The 18,954-nt window shown below is 40.4% G+C and overlaps 2 protein-coding genes and 1 long non-coding RNA gene across 7 annotated transcripts in view; 2 read left to right on the top strand and 1 right to left on the bottom strand.

Moving 5' to 3' along the window:
* Positions 1 to 2,326, top strand: part of PRORP (protein only RNase P catalytic subunit) — a 54,537-nt gene extending 52,211 nt beyond the window's left edge. For all 3 annotated transcript variants that reach the window (XM_054197809.1, XM_054197810.1, XM_054197808.1), the window contains exons 7-8: positions 53 to 248; positions 1,920 to 2,326. In XM_054197809.1, the coding sequence (XP_054053784.1) occupies positions 53 to 248; positions 1,920 to 2,048 (325 nt within the window). In that variant the 3' untranslated portion in view covers positions 2,049 to 2,326. The remainder of the gene's footprint in view (positions 1 to 52; positions 249 to 1,919) is intronic.
* LOC128908170 (uncharacterized) lies at positions 97 to 5,151 on the bottom strand. 2 transcript variants are annotated; one of them, XR_008465878.1, is made up of 4 exons: positions 5,044 to 5,151; positions 3,293 to 4,496; positions 1,100 to 1,364; positions 97 to 219 (listed from the first exon to the last, which is right to left on the bottom strand). It is a non-coding gene; the product is annotated as an uncharacterized LOC128908170 (long non-coding RNA). The 2 variants fall into 2 exon arrangements; XR_008465877.1 differs by having other exon boundaries at positions 4,590 to 5,103.
* A 40-nt stretch (positions 5,152 to 5,191) lies between these two features.
* PSMA6 (proteasome 20S subunit alpha 6) lies at positions 5,192 to 16,388 on the top strand. Of its 2 annotated transcripts, none has more exons than XM_054197812.1 (7): positions 5,192 to 5,382; positions 9,512 to 9,606; positions 10,360 to 10,441; positions 10,700 to 10,855; positions 12,796 to 12,974; positions 15,168 to 15,262; positions 16,180 to 16,388. In XM_054197812.1, exons 1-7 carry the CDS (start codon positions 5,307 to 5,309, stop codon positions 16,235 to 16,237), a joined length of 741 nt encoding a protein of 246 aa, XP_054053787.1. In that variant the 5' UTR covers positions 5,192 to 5,306; the 3' UTR covers positions 16,238 to 16,388. The 2 variants fall into 2 exon arrangements, with proteins under 2 accessions (XP_054053787.1, XP_054053788.1); XM_054197813.1 differs by lacking the exon at positions 5,192 to 5,382 and adding an exon at positions 5,757 to 5,942.
* The last annotated feature ends 2,566 nt before the right edge of the window (positions 16,389 to 18,954 follow it).

Below are 18,954 nucleotides of genomic sequence, written 5' to 3'. Positions count from 1 at the left end.
ACCGCTTACTGCCTTGTGAATGACGTCTGTCTTTTCCATTTGTTCTGTTAAGCTCTGAAGATGATGCCTTCTTGTTATATGCCACTCTTCGATCAGGCAAGCACTGCAAGTTTGTTACTAGAGACTTCCTCCGGGATCACAAGGCTTGTCTTTCTGACAGTCTGACGCGTCATCTGTTCCGTAAGTGGCAGCGTGGACACCAAATAGTGTTTTCCCCTTCTGCAGGAGGAAAGCGTATAAATTTTACGGTAAGTTTTCTGCTGCAATCAGAAAGCACACAGAGCATATTCATTAAAGATACACAATTTCAAACTCTGAAAGCAGTAAGATTGTTGTTGGAGTCTAAGAAATGGATTTGTACCAATGGGCTCAAAACTCCCATGGTTACTAAAAATTCACTGTATTCACAAAGCATGGCACAAACATAAGAACTGCCAAAAAGACAAGAAATGCTGCCTAAATGTTTAAAATGTAAATGCATGTGTGTGTATATGAATCTTTCCATTGCTGTAAAACATAAGCGCCAGTATTTTTAAATTTATTTTAAACTTTGAAATACCTTACTCTCCTCTGTAGCACTATTATAAAATAACATGCTTCTAACTGTACAATAGAATTTCTTTCATCTTTATTTTAAGGAAGCAGGAAAATACAGGTATTTCAGTATTCACTGTAATACTAGCCTAACATATCTATAAAGTTCCATGAAGGAAAGCCCGTAAGTCTTCCAAGCATAGTATCATCTTATAGCTGAATACTGCTGTTATTGTCTAGGAGACATGTATCCTTGTGAGCCACGAAGAGTACATTAATAGGAGTGCAGCTGTTCTAAGATTTTTCTAGGGAAAAATTCATCAAATGACATTCCATATCATGCAGGTTTTTGTTATCTGGTCTGTCTGCATTGTTATCGCTTACTTAAAGCAATACTGCACCTATGCAGATTCATGTTCTTGCTGCTCTGCTTAAAATTGTAAAATAATATTCATCATTACAAAGAGACCATAGAGACACAGGCTTAAAAGAATGACAGCCTTTCGTTCAGTGTTGCCATATATACGTTTCTTTTTATGGAACCAAATACTGAATGTAGGGTTACCTGAGTAACACAGCTTTAGCTACACCTTGTTTCTTTCTTTTGTACAAAAGGGCTAGTAATTTTCACATCCTAATTCCCATACAGGTGATGTGGATGATTGACATTCCCAGTCGTAGCTGTCTTCTAGGTTATTCTGGAAGCTGGTGTCACGGAAAAGTAGACTTCCAAGACTGTACATACAGAGTGGCTGTATGTTCTGAGAACTGTAATTGCCAACCAGTAATGTTTCTTTTGTACTTGTGTTATATGTGTTGAGTTAGTATACCTGTAACATAACAGACAAGAAAAATAGTTTATTATATTTGTTCGACTAGACACTCTTCAAAGTGTTAGTGATTAACCCTTTTCTTACATCCTCCTCAGCAGAGCAGTTCGATTCTCTAAAGAGGTACACTGGAAGAACAAACACGAGAGGTCATTAATGTCATTAAATCCTACCAGTTCAAGCCTATAAACTCCACATCCTGAGTTAATTCCCATATGATTTCATTTAACTGAACAGAAAAACAATCATTTTGCTATTTCTAGATATTGAGTGCTTTATGTTCAAGTCATTATTATCTGGTGGTGATTGAAGACATAATTTTAGGCATTTATGATGACTCCTAGACCACAAAATATTAAAAACGTTTTAGTTTTTCCTCCAGCACTAAAATTTAGAATTTGTTTGGTGTAAAGAAATCAATGAGAGTTGTTAAAGGGATGAGTCTATGGAGATTTCTAAGGTAAGTGTTGGAAGTTATAACTACCTATAACTGGTATTTTAGTAATATATCGTGTAAATTCTAAAAAAATGTTTTTATCTCTTTTTATCCAACAGCCTGCTTTCAGTTATGACTGTGTGGTACAGACTACAGGTGATACATGGCATATCCCCTATAAAGACTCTTTTGAGGAAAAATATTCGTATGAAGTACCAAGAAAATGGCTCTGCATTCAACAGCAATGATGAAGAATGTAATTGCACAAGCTGAAGCCGCTTTTTTTTTTTTAATGACTATTACTGACTAGGAGAACTCAGCAATACAATTATGGGATTAATGTGTGAGGCCTATAACTAAAGAAAGTTCAGTAACTGCTTTTTGTCAAAATCATTCCTGCAGTGAATCTGTTAACATCAGTGGTGGTCCAGCAGGGATGAATTAGGTCCATTATTTCCATTTTTACAGGCAATTTCTGTAGCCTCTCAATGTGATTTGAATTAAAACTTGGTTTTCCCTCTTGGCATTTCAGGTTGTGTTTTTTTAATAATTTTTTTTCCTCAAGCTTTTCATCTACACTGAAATTCATAAACTCTGTACTTCAAAGAAATTAAGCAGGACTTCCAAAGTACCTTCAAAATGGGCACAGCTGACCTTGCCCACATTGTATGTCACGCAATGGAGCTAATGAGGCCAAATGGTATGTTTACCATTTGCCAGACGTACATAGCCCTAATATTTCCTCACACCAACTAGAATTCATTTGATCACATAGAATGCAAAAGATTTGCTGTTGCAACATATATTAAGATTCTGATTGGAAGAATTAGGAAACAACCAGTGGGATATTGTGTGGCTCTTCCACACTTTCAAATTTGCTGCTTCTGACAGGGTTTCGTGTCACTGGAATAGTTTGCTTATGGAAATACATGATTTTTCTAAAGAAAAATTGATCATAACTAGTAATTCTTACAGGCAGTAACAGGACAAAACTGAATTTTGTACAGATATTTTTATAAAACCTATCCCAAGTTATAAATAAAGCAAGAGAAATTGTGTAAATCACAGGAAAAGCGTTCTAAGTTATTATTTAGAAGTGCTTATATGGTAAATGTGTTCATTAGCCTGGAGAAGAGAAGACTGAGAGGGGATCTTATCAATGCCTATAAATATCTAAAGGGCAGGTGTCAAGAGGATGGAGTCAGGCTCTTCTCAGTGGTGCCCAGTGACGGGACAAGGGGCATCGGGCATGAGCTGGAACACAGGAAGTTCCATCTCAACATGAGGAAAAATTTACTTTGAGGGTGACCAGGGCACTGGAACAGGCTGCCCAGAGAGGCTGTGGAGTCTCCTTCTCTGGAGACATTCAAAACCCACCTGCCTGCGTTCTGTCCAGCCTCCTCTAGGTGAACCTGCTTTGGCAGGGGTTTGGACTAGATGATCTCCAAAGGTCCCTTCCAACCCCTACGATTCTGTGATTTATTGCACTTACCACTTTAATGCAAACTTTTCTCCCCAAAAAAACATGGAAATGACACATTAATCTCAGATGAAAGATCATGTTTTTATCACATTTGTCTTGTACTTGTATCTTCATGGGCCTCCGCTGGACCCATTCCAACAGGTCCATGTCCTCCTTGTGCTGGGGACTCCAGAGCTTCATCTCCAAGCTCACCCACTTAGTGTTTACCACATTAAAAACACATCAGCGAGAACAGTCTTCCTTGGGGTCCTGCAACACTGACTCCCATATGTTGATCAGAGGTGATGAACACTAAACCGAAGTTACGTGACTGCTCTTCTGAAACAAACCTGTACTTTGGAAGCTGACAAAATTGCTACATAGATGGAAAAAGCTTCTGGAAACTCTGTCCTGAAATTAGCATGACTTCCACTCCATCATCTGTGTGGTATTGAGCAACTATTACTCTTTCCTTAGTCTAAGTCAAATATTGAATCTTTGATTCCAAACACTTAAGGATTTTCTTGGTTACTTTTAGGCAATCAGGGTGAATGCTTGATAAATACTTCCATTTTCCCATCCCCTTTTTCTCAAGGGAAAGAAAATCTGACATTAAACTCCAGTGTTATAGACTGGAAAACTTTTGTATGCGGAAGGACTGGGAGGGTGGGAATCCTCGGCCTGGAGAAACAGAGGTCTTAAGAGACATGGAGGTTGTGGGAATTGTGAGTGTTGCGGAGGGGACACAGGGATGGGATGTTCCAGTGCAAAAGTGGCATCGGATGGTGCTGGCAGGTGGAAGGCTAAGATGAGAGGTGGGCGTTTGGATGAGACCACACCACGCGTTGCTCTGCTGAGCAGCTCTTTAAAGCCACATCACGTCACGGGTGCAAGGGGTTCACCTGAGCTCAAGGGGAGACCGGTGAGGGGTATGAAATAACCAGGTGTCATCTCTGCCGTGGGAAGTCCCTCCGGATGGTGGGGGAGGGAGGTGTATCATTAAAGGCTCTCTAGTCTTAAGCCTTCTCCTTGGGCATCCGCTTCTGGCCACAGCTGGAGATGGGGCATGGTCCTGGGCAGGTTCTGCCTCTGACCCAGCAGAGACGTCCCTGTGTCCTGGCATTGGCCGCGCGCTGCAGCTTTGAGCGGTTCACGCCTGCCCACCAAGGGGACAAATTCCGTGTTTGCGAGATGTTTCATTCTCCCAGGGTATGAATAAGCAAGGGAAAGTACACTGAAAAAAATTCAAGAAAGCAGGCTTTTAGTGTATGGCACACGCACGCAAAACGCGCCTCTGATCTGCTATTTCAACAAAGAGTAAGCTCACCTAATAATTATCTTTTAAAATAGAGGTATGGATACCAAACCACAGCTTCTCCAACTCTTTTAATGACCTGACTTTTAAAAAAACAAAACAAAACAAAACAAGAGAAGAAACCCTTCCCACACAGCGTAGGGGAAATCCAAACTGCTGAGAGGCAAGAAGCGCGTACATTCACGGGGTTAAACTGGGGGAATTCCCCTTTGTACTGGACACCGATAAAGAAGTTAAAAGTCTTTTAAACACTCCATTAGGCTGCAGCTGCGGCGGCGGCAATTACTCATTAGGAGTATCTGAAACACCTTTTTTCGCGGTTACTCTATTGCTTTTGCTTTAAAATTATGCGCGTTGAGGAGGACACGTTGAAAAACACTCTGTTTAGGCAGTTCGGAGGGGTTTCGTCTCCCCGGCTGCCTGCGCGGCTCGCCATGACGCTTTTCCCCCGCTTCCTGCGACCTACCGCTCACGACGCGGGCGGCATGTCGCGACAGAGGCTGCTGTCGCCGCCCCCCCCCTTCGCCGCGCTGCGCATGCTCAGAAGGACGGAGGGGAGAGCGGCGGCGGGTGCCTCGGGCATGCGCAGTGGCGGGGGTGGAGCGTGACGCTGCGCGAGCGGCGCGTAACCCGGAAGTGCTCCGGCGGGAGGCCTGGCTGCGGTGGCGGTGGTGGGGCCCTGCACGCTGTGAGCCCCCTCGGCCGCGCCCCCCCCTCCCCGCGCCCGCCATGTCCCGAGGCTCCAGCGCCGGCTTCGACCGCCACATCACCATCTTCTCGCCCGAGGGCCGCCTCTACCAAGTCGGTGGGTGTCCGGCCCCGGGGGATGCTGCCGCTGAATTGCCCCGTCACGGGCCGGGCCTCCACACGCCGTCGCCGCCGCTTCCCGCCCAGGGGGGCTGCGGCCGGCTCGGAAGGCCTCCGCCGAGCCTGGCTGCCTCTGGGGAGGGGGGAAACGTGGCGTTTCCCGTGGCCGCGGCGTCTCGGATCCCGCCCTGCCTGTTCCCGCCGTGCGTGGGGAGAAGCCTGGAGCGGCTGCGATGCCGGCCATGCCGGCGTGGGGGGCTGGGAAAGGGAATTCTGCGTGAAATAAGGAAAGCTGAGAGCCAGGGTGGACCCTCTCGAGTGTCCCCTGCCACGGGGAGGCACCTCCTGTGGTTTCCTGTTGTTTGATTTCAGATGCTTGGAGACTGAACTGACAGCTGTCCAGAAACTGTTTGTTCTCCCTGAAGTGTTTCTTTCAGTTTATTGTGCCAGGCTTATGAGTATTGTGTTTTGGAATCTGAGAACTACAATAGCTGTTTCAAATGGGACTTGAACAGCCTCAAACCCTGCATGCCAGAGTAACAAAATCAGTTTTTAGAGGTAACCCATGCTCTCTTTTGTTACACCTGAATGGCGTGAGTTCTGTACGTCATGGCCTGTGAGATAGCAGCAGCCATCCTTCGTTTCCAGGCTTCTTTGGACATTTTGCAATTAAGCTGCAGCTTAGCTTCATCTTCTTCTTCTGTAGGCCACTGAAGCTTTTATTCATATTTTCACGGTGTACCGCATTCTGCAGAAGAGCCTTATGGTGCTCCTTCTGTGGAATACTCTGTAACAGCATAGTCAGCTCGCAGTCTGGCAGGACAATTCATTGAGAGCGGTCCTGGAGGATCCTCACAACAGGGCTGGGTGAATTGTTTTGACAACATCATCCTGATGCCATCTTCCCCTGGAGTTTCATGGCTCTTCCTCAGCTGCAGTGGCTTCACTGCATGTGCATTGCACAGCATGTCCATACATCCGACTGTTCTTCAGGAAAGGAGTTTGCTGGGACTAGACTGCATGAATTGTCCATGGTAGTCAGTAGTTTCTTTTGTGTCTTCCTGTCAGCTTTTCTCAAGAAGATGGCTATGTGAAATAGGCTTCATGGACAGGTGGCCCCGTCTCGAGCAGTCCTTTCTCCAAGGAGCAACTAGGAAAGTGCCCTGTGTGCAGGTGTGTGTACACAGGTAGAAAGTGACCTGTACTAGGTACCTACATACAGGTGCTGTCTTACACCTGGAGTGTGTATAAGGCTTGTATGCAACTTGCATAGTAAGCTTTATACATATGGGTGGTAGGGACAGCACTTCCTCGGTGGTTCTATGATAGAGTCATGGTCTCCAACCTTCTGTTGCCATTAAAACAGGCTATTTGGTCTGCATTGCCTTTCTGGCTCTATTGCAGTACTACTTGTTGGGAATGGTTTCTGCATCCTGTAGCAAAGAGGAAACTGAGCCTTGGTTTTCTACCTCCTGGGTATATTCAGCCATTAGGTTAATGTGTGAGAAATGTGAAAAATACCTTTTACTCATGTCTTGGAAGCAAGTATCTGCATGTGTATTTGAGAGCCTCTGCACACAGCCTGAAGCTGTCTTAAAGATATTTTGAGTACCTGTGTGCTTTGGGAAGAAAAATACATAAGTATGCATAGCTAACTTCAGGCAAGGATGAGCTCACTCTACCTGCAGCCAGGCTGATAACACAGGCATGGTGCCACATTAGTGTCTCTGTTGGCCAGCATCTAGCCACAGCATGGGCAGAAAGCTCATGTTTGCTTGTGGTCAAATATCCAAACCTAACTTTTTTCTTTCTTTCTTTCATTCTTTTTGAATCCTGTACATCCTTGTCCATGTGCTGGATTCAGATTAACTAGGTGCTCTCAAGGATGGGCATGGACACATGTTGCTTTAAGGCTGCCTTAAAACTCGAGGTTTTTCTGGAAGTTGGCAGTACCTGAAGAGAGATTTCCAGCGTAGTGATATTGGACTGAAATGCCTGTGCTTTGCCTTACATCTGTCTTGTTCTTCCAAAGCTCAAAAAGCTCATGTGCCTTTGAAGCGATCTCATATTAGAAAAGTAATGTTATTTTATACATTTTTCTTGTTGCTTTGGTTAAAATCCCTCAGAGCATCAGTGTTGTCTTGCTATCTATTAGTTCCAGTCGTTGAAGGTGATGTTTCATCTAAGTGGAATTTTAGGAGGTAAAGAAAATTATTATGGTCAAATTTCTGGCTGTTGTGGTGTACTTGAGGAACAGCAAGGGAGTGCTGTTTTCAGAAAGAACGTGTGCAGTACTACTGAAATACTTGCATAGCAGAAAATAGACTTGAAACACCCCTAGCAATTTGGATTTGTTATATTGTAAGAGCTACTTCGCTCTTTGGCTTGTCTCTTTGAAAACTGAGCAGTGCAGATGGTAATAGGAACAGGGTGAGAAGGGACTGCAGCTCAGCAAGCCTTGTTGTCAATACTTGTGAGCAAAAACAGTTTGTAAGGGCACCTATTCCTGCTCCCACCTAAGTGTAAAAGAACCACAGAATGGTTGAGGTTGGAAGGGACCTCTGGAGATCATCTGCACCAACCCCAGGGGGCTCAAGCAGGGCCACCTAGAGCTGGTTGCCCAGGACCATTTGCAGATGGCTTTTGAATATCTCCAAGGATGGAGACTCCACAACCTCTCTGGGCAACCTGTGCCAGCGCTTGGTCAGCCCTCACAGTGAAAAAGTGTTTCTTGGTGCTGAGATGGACCCTCCTGTGTTGCAGGTTGTGCCCATTGCCTCTGGTCCTATCACTGGGAACCACTGAAAGGAGCGTGGCTCTGTCTTTACATCCTCCTGTCAGTTATTTGTACACATAAATAAAAAAGTGTTGCAGAGTCCGGTCCCGGGGCTTCAAAGATGACCAGTTTGTGGGCAGTGCTAGCTCACATCTCACTGGATTCTGTGCTTTGCTGTTGGCTAGCACTGGTCATCCCGGGGAAGGCAAGTGAAGAGGTGAGCGGAGCTGTGCATCTAGCGGAGAGAAAGGGGGAGCATTCTTTATGGCATGTTTGGGTAACCAGTAAATGCTCAGATGCCTGAGAGCGTTGAATACATGGCAATCAGCCCTTCCATAACACTGACTCATCAGATTGAACATCAGGTATTGCAAGAGCTGTTTTTTCATTTTCAGATTATTCCTCTCCTGTTATGCAGTCTCTTCAGTAGATTTGAGTGCAGCTTTTAAAACAGCTAAGTTTAATGCTCACATTATTTTAGAAGACAGTTCTAGCAGTTTGCTGCACTGTTGGTTAGACATGTTCTGAATTCCGTTTTCATTCACACAGCTAACAAAAAGATCATCTGCATTCAGCTGCTGCCTGAAACTTGCCTCTCCTATCCAGGTGTTAGGAAGTTCTGAATGTTTATCATGTGTTGCCAGACAAACGATTTTTAAAGTTGTTGTTCCTGAGGGTTTTGAAACCATTAATCAAGGGAAATTTATTTAATGGATCATATCAAGTAAATCTTAATCTGTTGTATTTATCTGAATAATGCTGTTTAGTTGGCATGTGCATAGTTTTCATTTTAAAAAGTTAATAAAAGCATTGCAGTGTTTGAGTGTCAAGTCAGAAAATGTGATAGTAAGGTTAAAACCAATCTTCTGTGCTTGGTCCATCATTACAGTTTTCATCTGTATCAGTTAAAATCTGCAAAAGAAAATTACATCCTTGCAGTGGTACTAATGCTTGAATTACTAAACTTCTGCATGTTAAGAAGTCTTATGTACGGATTTACAGTTAATGTAGGTTAAGGTTGAACTGTTGGTCATGTGCACAACAGCTTTTTTGTTTTCAAACAAATTCCGTTGCTGTTAAGCATTCTAACTGAACAAAAAGGCAAATTATTAGAAATATTGAAAGGAAGCAGTGATAGCGGTTTTGTGAAGAGTGTCAATGACTTAGTTCCCATCAGAAAGTTCTTGTGTGCATTGTACTAAAGACCTTAGAGACACAAAGTGTTGCACAAGTATTAAAGAATTAAAAAGACCAGAACTTGGTGAGACTTCTGTGTTCGGGGGAGGTGTGTCAGTTATTTGTACTAGTATCTCTAACGCTGTTTTTTATTAACTTTTACAAACTTTTCTAGAATATGCTTTTAAGGCCATAAACCAGGGTGGACTTACATCTGTAGCTGTTCGTGGGAAAGATTCTGCAGTAATTGTAACACAGAAGAAAGTACCTGTAAGTAGTCTGGTTTTGAGGGGGCGGGAGGCTGGAAGGAGATAAAAAAAAAAATGGGGGTGAGACTTTGCAATATTGATATTAATTTATTAGCATTGACATATATTGCAATTTGGATTGAATATCTTATTATTGTTCTGCTTATTGCAAGTTCTAGCTCCATTTAGTGCTTAACTGTGCATTTCCTCACCAAGTACTGTAATATTGGTTTTCTTTGTAGCTGTCAAAGGGCTAAAGCTAAAATACGGAGTCGGGCCTGTTGTACTCTGGCACGCATACATTACTTGGGCTTGTAAGGGCTGAGTTGTTCGTAATCAGTTCCCTGATTTCTTCAGTTCCTACTCAGAGAAAATGTTATACCAATAGCATGCAGAACAGGTTTTCATGAGTGTTTTAGCACAGTGGTGATGTATTGTTGACAAAGGAGGAAAGCCCATGTGCTTGAAGGGCAGCATGCAATAAGGGCTCAAGTTTTTGTACGTGTGCACTCAAAGTTTCTTCAGAGGGAAAAGGACTTTGATGTTGGTTGTGCTCTAGCCTTTTCCAGATATTGGGGTTTTTATCTTCCTCATTCTCCTATTTCTGCCTTCACATGCCTAGAGGAATAAATATTAGAGATCCTGAAAGACAATTTTTAGCTGTTGGTTGATTTTTTTGGGTCTCTTCTGTAAATACCAGAGCATCCAGAATGTGTCTTTTTTTTCTACTTGAAGGACAGTGTTTACTATTAGTTTATTTCTGTTTCCTATTTAGGACAAGTTACTGGATTCCAACACAGTGACTCATTTATTCAAAATTACTGAAAATATTGGCTGTGTGATGACAGGAATGACAGGTATTTAATTCACCATCTTTTATAAGTATCTGAAGCATGTCAATTTTTTTATATAGTTCACCAGGTTTGTATCACATAAAACAAGTAAGTGCTCTAGGAGATTTGTTCCACTCAGTCTGGTTTTGGAGAACTTGTCTAGTTCTAATATGCATATTTAAAGACACCTTAAAGTTGAGCCTGGAATTTGCATTCTCAAGCAATGCGAGGAATAAATGTGGTACATGTTCAGTGAGATTAATATTAGTTCTTTCTGCCTAGCTGACAGCAGATCCCAGGTGCAGAGAGCCCGCTATGAGGCTGCTAACTGGAAGTACAAGTATGGCTATGACATCCCTGTGGATATGCTGTGTAAAAGGATCGCAGATATATCTCAGGTCTATACGCAAAATGCTGAAATGAGGCCTCTTGGTTGCTGTAAGTATAGTGTATGAAATTGATCTTTTCTCTTTCTTGTCTAAGCTTGCAACTTCAAGTATAAGGAATTCTCACCCATTTTCAAATTGTGCGAGATATGGATGTAACTGAAGGAATAAGAGGGATGAACAGCCAAATGAGAGGGAAGTTCTGAATTGGAGTCACGATTTTACCATTGGCTCAGCATTTGAATTGGAGTAAATGATTTAGCCTCTTTTAAAACATGCGATACTATTTCACCTGAGATTTTGGAGCCTAATCTGCTTCTGCACAGCACAGTGATGTGTTTGAATGGGAGACGATCTTTTTACTGGTGTCTCTGTTTGGGTAAATATCACTGATAAAACAGACATATGGAGAGTGCAATTATGCTTGTGCAGGTTTTGTGGCTTTTTCGTCTAAGTAGTATGTATAGGACAAAAATCTGCATAATTTTTGCTCTTAACCATGATATATATTTATATATTTATATAATATATAGAAAAGTAGTGCTTAAAAATCTTTCACTTGCAAACATTCTACACCGGTCTTGTTTTAGAACAGCAAATTCAGCTTAAATAAAAAACCGATGTGTGTAAAGTTGGGTTTTCCTGGTCATCTGTGTGTTCTGGGGTTGAATCTGACTTATTTTTTCTCTTAGATTTGGCTGTGAGCAAGTTGTAACCGTACTGTTGGCCTGTCCGGGAACTGAGATAAAAGACAATGTTTCCTCAATTACTTTTTCATTAAACATTCTGTCTGGGTTTCTTTCTGTTTGCTTGGGGTTTGTTTTTTTTTTTTTCTTTTAAGGAGAATAGTTTCAGAATTGATGAATCACTTCTCGTAATCATAGCAGGCGCTAGCACTTCTCACTAAATAAGTAACATTTCAGGGTTGCACCACAGTTTCCATGATGGGGCAATTTTCCTGTGCTTGTAATGTTCAGGAATGATTGTTTCTTTCTTCCATTGGCATTTCCCATGCCTTGATACTACTGGAAAGTGATTATTTTTATGTTTTTAATACGTGAATAAAAATGTTTTTTTCTTAACTTTCCTTAACTATTTTTGAAAAGACGATGGGAAAATTCTTTCTGTTGTAGTAAGAGCTGCTCAAAGCTTATCAACTATAAGTATTAGTTAAAAGTTACGCAAGTGAAAAACAAAAATAATTTAAAACCTTGACCTTGGTCTGTTTTGGGTTTTTTCGCAAGTGTTGCTTTTGAGTTATTTTTAATATCCATATTTAGACTATACAACTGTAAATCTAGAAGTGTGGGTGAACACAGATGCATCTCAGTGATGTGACCAGTTTATGTTTCTTGAAGTCTGTCCAACTTGAAAGCATTTAGTCAAATGGTCTTCAAAGACTCAGTTTTATGTTCTGATGTTTCCATGCTTAATTTCATATATTATTTTTTTCCTTTAAAGAAAAGAGAAAAAGGAATGTAATGCAGTCTTTTCAGGATTACAGTTGAGAAATCTAAAGTTGATCTTTTGATATTTATATTAAATTCAAAGTATTTGTAGAGTTGCTTCGTGGTAAAAGGTACATGTTAATACAACTATTGTTTACACTTTTAAAGTGTCATGCAATACACAGGAAGAGAACTGTGGCTGGTTTAACTTTGTATCGGGATTAATAATTTTGTATTTCCTGACTTTGTGGTTCGCTACAGGCTGAGCATGGCAAAAATGTTTCCACGTTTAATGAGTAGCCATCTTTGGGAATTATAGAAATGTAGTTTGCGCTAAACCGAGTTGCGCACCTGGTAACGCGACGCTGCTAAGAAATGGCAAATTAGAGATTAAGAGGAAATCATAGCTCTAGGTGTTGGACTGGTTCCTAAAAATGTACCGCTATGCAGTTTTTCACAGGAGAGGAGTATCTATTCTATTCTTTAGTTAAATGAAATTGCTGAAATTGGGGAAAAACATAAATTAACAAATTTTCTCTTCAAGGTATGATTTTGATTGGTATTGATGAAGAACACGGCCCTCAGGTATACAAGTGTGATCCGGCAGGTTACTATTGTGGATTCAAGGCCACAGCTGCAGGAGTTAAACAGACAGAGTCAACCAGTTTTCTTGAAAAGAAAGTAAAGAAGAAATTTGATTGGACATACGAACAAACTGTAGAGGTAGGCCAGCAGAAGGAAATAGAGATTTGTTACAGTATTTTTAATGAATATGCTTCATGTATGCTTGCGATATAGAGGAATGGGGTTAGGCATTTCATGTTTTCTTACAGTTCTGTGTTGCTGCCAGAGCAAGTATAGCTATTCCAACCAGAAAATCTTTTGAAGGTAGTTTGCAAATGTTTAAGTAGTCCTTTAATCTGCTCTTTCTGCTTTATCTTTGCTGAAGCAGAATCTATCATTGTAGCACTCCCACTGTAGCTGGTGGTTAGTTACTGCAGTGCTTGATTCTGGGGATGCCAGTGCAATTTTGTTTTAGTGGCACTTAAAATAATCTTCATGTTAGAAAGCATTTTAGGAGCGGGGTAGTGCTTGTCTGTCAGTTTAGTAAATATAACACCGGTTGTTACACCTACTGTGAAAACTGTTGTTCAAGGCCTATTGTAAAAAATGTATCCTACTCATAAAATAGGTCAATGAACTTATTTTATAAATCATACTTACTTTTTTCACTTACACTGTAGAGATCTGTCTAAACAGTCCTCTTTCATGGCCCACCTATTTCTCCTGCCAGGCTTTGTTCTTGTCTCATAATGTTGTTTGCTGCATCACAAGATCAGCAGCTGAAATAAGGAATAATAACCTAAGCAACTGACTCCCGTGTAAGATTCAACAGAGTACTGTTGAGATTCCTGTGAATGCTATGCAGATTCAGACCTTCAGCTAAATTACATCTGAAGTCTACATTACTGTGAAAGTACCGTTTAAACAGAAAGTTCTTCAGCATAAACTCCTAAGTTTTATACTTATATCTTAATAAGTACTGACTTCCTTAATAATTTCTTTAAAGAGAAGTTCGTGAGAGGGTTAAAAAATCATAGCATACTGAAATTGAATGTATTTGAAATTCCCTCAGAGATCCTTTTTTATCCTGGCTAAGTATTTTTCACATTAAATATATTTTTCTATCACTGCTTGATTATACTGAGCATGTTTCTTAATTGAGCGGTTGGAGGTAGATGAAACAGTCTTGTCATATTCTTGGTTTTAATTCATAAAACCTCCATAGTATGGTGCAGATACTTGATTGGTAATTAATCTGCCAGTCAGATCCTGGATGCGCTTCTGTACCTTTTTGTTGTCATTGTGAAAATGCTGAGATTGTGAATGTAGATCAGACACTGTTACTCTGAAAGTCAGTAGTGACAGGGAGAAACGAAAACAAGAATCATGTTTTTGTAATGTTCTTCAAACACATGCCCAAAAACCTTTTGGTTTTTTTTTTTTTAAAAAAAAAGCTTGCAGTGTGTTAGAGGTAATGCTCCAAGGATAAGAATTTTGTTTGGGGTTTTGGTTGTTTTTTTGGTTTTGTTTTTGGTTTGTTTTTTTTTTTACAACTTGTCAGTCTTCTGATAAGACATCTATATAGTCTCATAGAATTATTGTAGAATCAATGTGTTATCAACATATTGAAAATAAACTTTAGAAAAGTCTTGTCTGGTGTTTGACACCTCGTAACACACTGCTGCTCAGAATTACATGCCAGCATGTCAGAATAACTGATCTGATAAGCATCTAGCTACATAACTGTTTCATGAAACTTCTTTTTGCGTTGAATCATCATTTTAGAAATACATCTTTAGTGTTATTGTGACCAAACTTCAGGGTTAAGTATGAGTGAGGTTGCAAAGAACACCTTTGAAAACAGGTGATGATTGTGGTGGGGAAAAAAATAAGCCATGATGAAATGCAGCTTTTAAAAACAGCCAATGTAATTTTAATTACCAGAAGAAAAGCCAAAATGGAAGCTACGCAAGTGGTATGTGCTTTGAGTAATCTTGAACTGTAATGATGATGTCTGTCTTGTTTGCCACTAGTGAAATACGTTCTGTCCTTGGGACGCGGGGTTTTAAGTTTTGCATGGTAAAGGGTTTTGGTTTTGTTGTGGTTTTTTTTCTGCTACGAAAATGACATGTCCCTTGGTTTTTTGTAGATTGGGCTTTTTAGGGAGAGGACCGTAGAGGGACTGTATTCTGTAACAAGGAGAAACTATTTAAAACTTTTCAGCAGAGGTTTTGAGGTGGAGGGAAATGACTTAAAACTAGAAGGAAGGGTAGTTGTTAATGCTATGTCTATTAAAAAAAGAAAAAGCCTTAGTGCTTTCTGTTTAATAACAGTTTCTTTGTCATTTTTCAGACAGCAATAACATGCCTGTCTACTGTACTATCCATTGATTTCAAACCTTCAGAAATAGAAGTCGGTGTAGTTACAGTGGAAAATCCTAAATTCAGGTAAGTGATCAGTGTTGATAAAACTTGGCGTGTTTCTCTCGTTATGTGCAATTAGTTTTAACTTCTTGTGTAGTGGTAAATAGAAAAAAAGATAAATGTCAGAAGTTGAAGTTCTGGAGGTTTGTTTGTTTGTTTGTTTTTTTTACTCATAACTCTTCAAAATGTGTCGGGGTAAAAGACATTGTTTAAAAAAAAATAACAACATGGTTTTAAAATGTTTGACATGGTTAAGAGATCCAGTAGAGAAAAGTGTTGCCTTTTGTTTCTTAAAAGGGTGTTGCTTCATGTGATGATTAAAACGTAGTTACATGTGGTCTAGATGATTTTTCATGCTTTAAAGAATAAAAATTCTTCTTTGTACTAGTGTCTGGAGTCCACTTCCAAATCATAGTCATGACAACTAATGCAGTAAAGTCTGTTAAAACAGACTTTATATTAGGGAAAATTTTGCAAGTCCCTTAATTTTTTTTTAATCCTTTTCTAAATGGGATCTTTTAATTACTCATGCTCATCTTGTAATTGTAGCAGTTTTTAACATCTTCAGTATATAGTTAATAGATTAAGAATTTTTATGATGTGAAATGTTTTAATTTTACAAAACTAAAAAATCCTGGATTTAAAAATCACTGCAGTGATTTGGAACTGACTGAACTTTTCCTTTCTGAGTATGCTGCATTCCCACCTACTTCACGTGTTCTTTTTCTGCCGTTTGTAACCGCTTTGCTCTCTAGTGCCTTTGATTCTTCCTTTATTTTTCAAAAAAAAATGGAACGTTGGCCTGTGGCCCTGGCAGCAGGACTTTAAATAGCTGGCAGATGCGTTGTATAAAACTTATTTGTGTAGATATTAGGTTGTAATATTGCAGCTTAAGGGGAAGAATCATTTCAGCTATTTAAGATGACTTTTTGTTCTTTCAGGATCCTTACAGAAGCAGAGATTGATGTGCACCTTGTAGCTCTGGCAGAGAGAGACTAATTAGCATTCCCGGTTCCATTGTCTGTGCTTCTGGCCAGAATATTTGGTGAAAAGAAAACACTTATTAATGGCTTTAGATTATGGGTGGAAAACAATGTTCACTATATGATGTATTTTACTCTGTACAAATAAAACAGAGGTTTTTGAAATACTTGTGTCTCCTTTTAATGTATTTTTTTAACTTTCATTTCTATGACATTCTCATCAAAATGCTCGATGACTTCAAGTGTTTCTGTGATGATTGCTTGCCTTTTAGTTGTATTTTAAGAGAAATTTTATACTCTGCACTGTATTTTTCATCTGAGCTATTTGGCTCCTAGTGTGAAGATTTCTATCAGATTATGTGGGGTGTGTGTCTTGAGATTAATTCTTACATTTACATGCGTTCTCTTCTTGCCCTGATGTTGAAAGGCTTATAACATTACTGGTTTACCTGCGGGGAAATCAAGAGGATCTTAATATTTGCTCAGGTTTGTATGAGGATTAGGACAAAAGTTGAAGGAAAAAACTTGAGCTACGATTCCCAGTGCATTCCTTTAGATTGATTTATTTGCGGTGCAGGTAGTGAATTTAAAGACATCTGCTGTAATTAAACAGCTCTGAAGCTAACATTTATTTAGGGGAACAGATTCTATATGTAGTGTAGTTTGGGATTTTGGCTGTTTGCCACCTACCTGGTTTTGAGGCCTTGAGCAGTGTCAGAAACGACACTGGGGCTGTGTGCGGCCAGCAGGCAAAAGTCCATCAGTAAGAGTGTCTCTGGGAAGCAGTTCCCCTTGCTCCTTTAAAGGTTCTGGGTTAGGAGAAAGGAGAAGACCGCAAAAACACAAGTGAAGGTGAAGAAAAATGCCTGTTTGTTTTGCTGCAATTGCAGAGGTTTCAGCCTCAGCAGCAAAAAGGGAGATAAACAAGAAGAGATGCTGAGGAGAAAGAGGACGTTACCAGGCACTTTTAGCTGTTGGGTAGACATGAGAGTCGTCTTGGAAGAGTGCCAAGCTAATGTGACTTATCTCCTGACCTTCATTCCTCTGCCATGCTATTCCTATATTGTCTTTAATTACTCCAAAGTTCTCTTTAATTATTTTTTTTTTTTTTGAGACCTTTGGGTAAGGCCTCATAAGTCATCAGAAACTGGGATTGCTTAATTATTTTTTTTTGCTTTACAGTTAAAGCCCCTTGAATGTGTATTTTTTCAAGTTCCTTGTAGTAAAGGAGATGCAATTATGTGTTTGGTGGCTTTAATAAGAGATAACGCTAACTTTTTGTGGCAGCTGAGTTGAGCAGATTCAAATGTACTGTGAATTGGTGACTTTACAAAGATTCCTGAATTGCCATTTGTGCCTCCAAATTTCAGCTCCCCTCACGTCAGATAGTGCAGTATAGATGGTAAGATGAAGCCACCCTTGCTTCTGGTTTTGGGTTGGTTATCTGAGAATCCTGTGTGGTTTTGTGCCACAATTGGCAGAACAAATACTGATGGAACATTTGGAAAGGTCTGTGTCGCTCCAAGAGACAGCTGGGTTTCTGAAACTTCCTAGGACCTTTCTTCCTAATACTCCAGTTTTATAATAGCATGAAATTTGAGTAGACTTAAGTCATCGTTTACTCTGCCGTGAAATATAATCCACTGATACTTTGGTCTTGATCTTTATATATGTATATAAAAAACTTCACTAATGACTTCTTGAACAAAACAAATTAAAAAAAAAATTATGACAGTTGGGAAGCCGTATGGCTAGAGCACATTTGCATAGTATTTAGCATTAAAACTCCCTGCAACACCCTTAATTCTAAATTTTGGAGCTTGTATATGATTGTATAACTCAGGTGGTGGTTCTGAGAGCAATGGGTGTTTGTTCATACCATGTGCTTTTGCAATGCAGAACATCCCCATCTTGTGTTGAGAGATGATGAGTTAAGCTGTCTGCAATATATTAACTGGGAATGTTGCTTTTTTTTTTTTTAATAAGTAAAGTTAAAATTGCAGCAACTGAAATGCCATTTTTGTTAGTATTTTGTCTTGTAGTGAGAATTCCTGGCACTCTTTTCATACTAATGATAGGGATTTTTCTTTTTCAGTCAAACCTTTTTGTTGTTTTAAGATAAGGCAGCTACGCAGATGGGGATGCCTGACCTGATGGGAAAACCCCACGTATTGCACATACAGACGATGGCATTCCTCGCACCCTGGAGCCGACAGCACCTGCAACGAAACTGCATCAGCCGTGGCTGATAGAGTTGATGATACCGTACCTGGTTATCACCTGCCCTTCCAAACCTGGCACTTGCAGAGAAACGAGAGTATGCAGGACGTGATCCTAACACTTCTGGTTTGGGTAGAGCTTATCAAGAGCGATAGCAGAGCTGGGCTCGCTCCCTGCATTTGTGGTTTGTTGGGCCAGTGCTGAAAACTCTGGTAGATGCAATTAGAGTGTGAAAGCACCCGTAGTTCAGCAGGAATAGGATCAAGTCTTAACTCACAGCGCGCTCTCGTTGTGGTGTAGAGTGTAAGGATGCAAATGCCAAGTACACACAGTCAGCTTAGGTAAATCAGTATTTATTGGACTCGGTGAAAAGCATCTGGATTTCTTAGGAGCAACCCCCCCCAGCCCCAAGGGGGCCCCAGGAGCTGTAACGGCATGTATTACAGACAGAAATAGCTTAATCGGGAGTCTTAACATAAATAGTCTGTGGGTCATCAGGAGCTGTCTGTGTAT

The sequence above is a fragment of the Rissa tridactyla genome, chromosome 4 (genome assembly GCF_028500815.1).
Source record: "Rissa tridactyla isolate bRisTri1 chromosome 4, bRisTri1.patW.cur.20221130, whole genome shotgun sequence".
NCBI lineage: Eukaryota > Metazoa > Chordata > Aves > Charadriiformes > Laridae > Rissa > Rissa tridactyla.
Note: the sequence above shows the minus strand (reverse complement) of the source record. Positions and strands in the feature narration are given on the sequence as shown.

Coding starts and splice junctions, on each gene's coding strand:
- PSMA6 (XM_054197812.1), top strand. CDS start 5,307: ATGTCCCGAGGCTCCAGCGCCGGCTTCGACCGCCACATCACCATCTTC. Junction 10,856..12,795: donor AATGAGGCCTCTTGGTTGCT/GTAAGTATAGTG, acceptor TTTCTCTTCAAG/GTATGATTTTGATTGGTATT. Junction 12,975..15,167: donor CATACGAACAAACTGTAGAG/GTAGGCCAGCAG, acceptor GTCATTTTTCAG/ACAGCAATAACATGCCTGTC.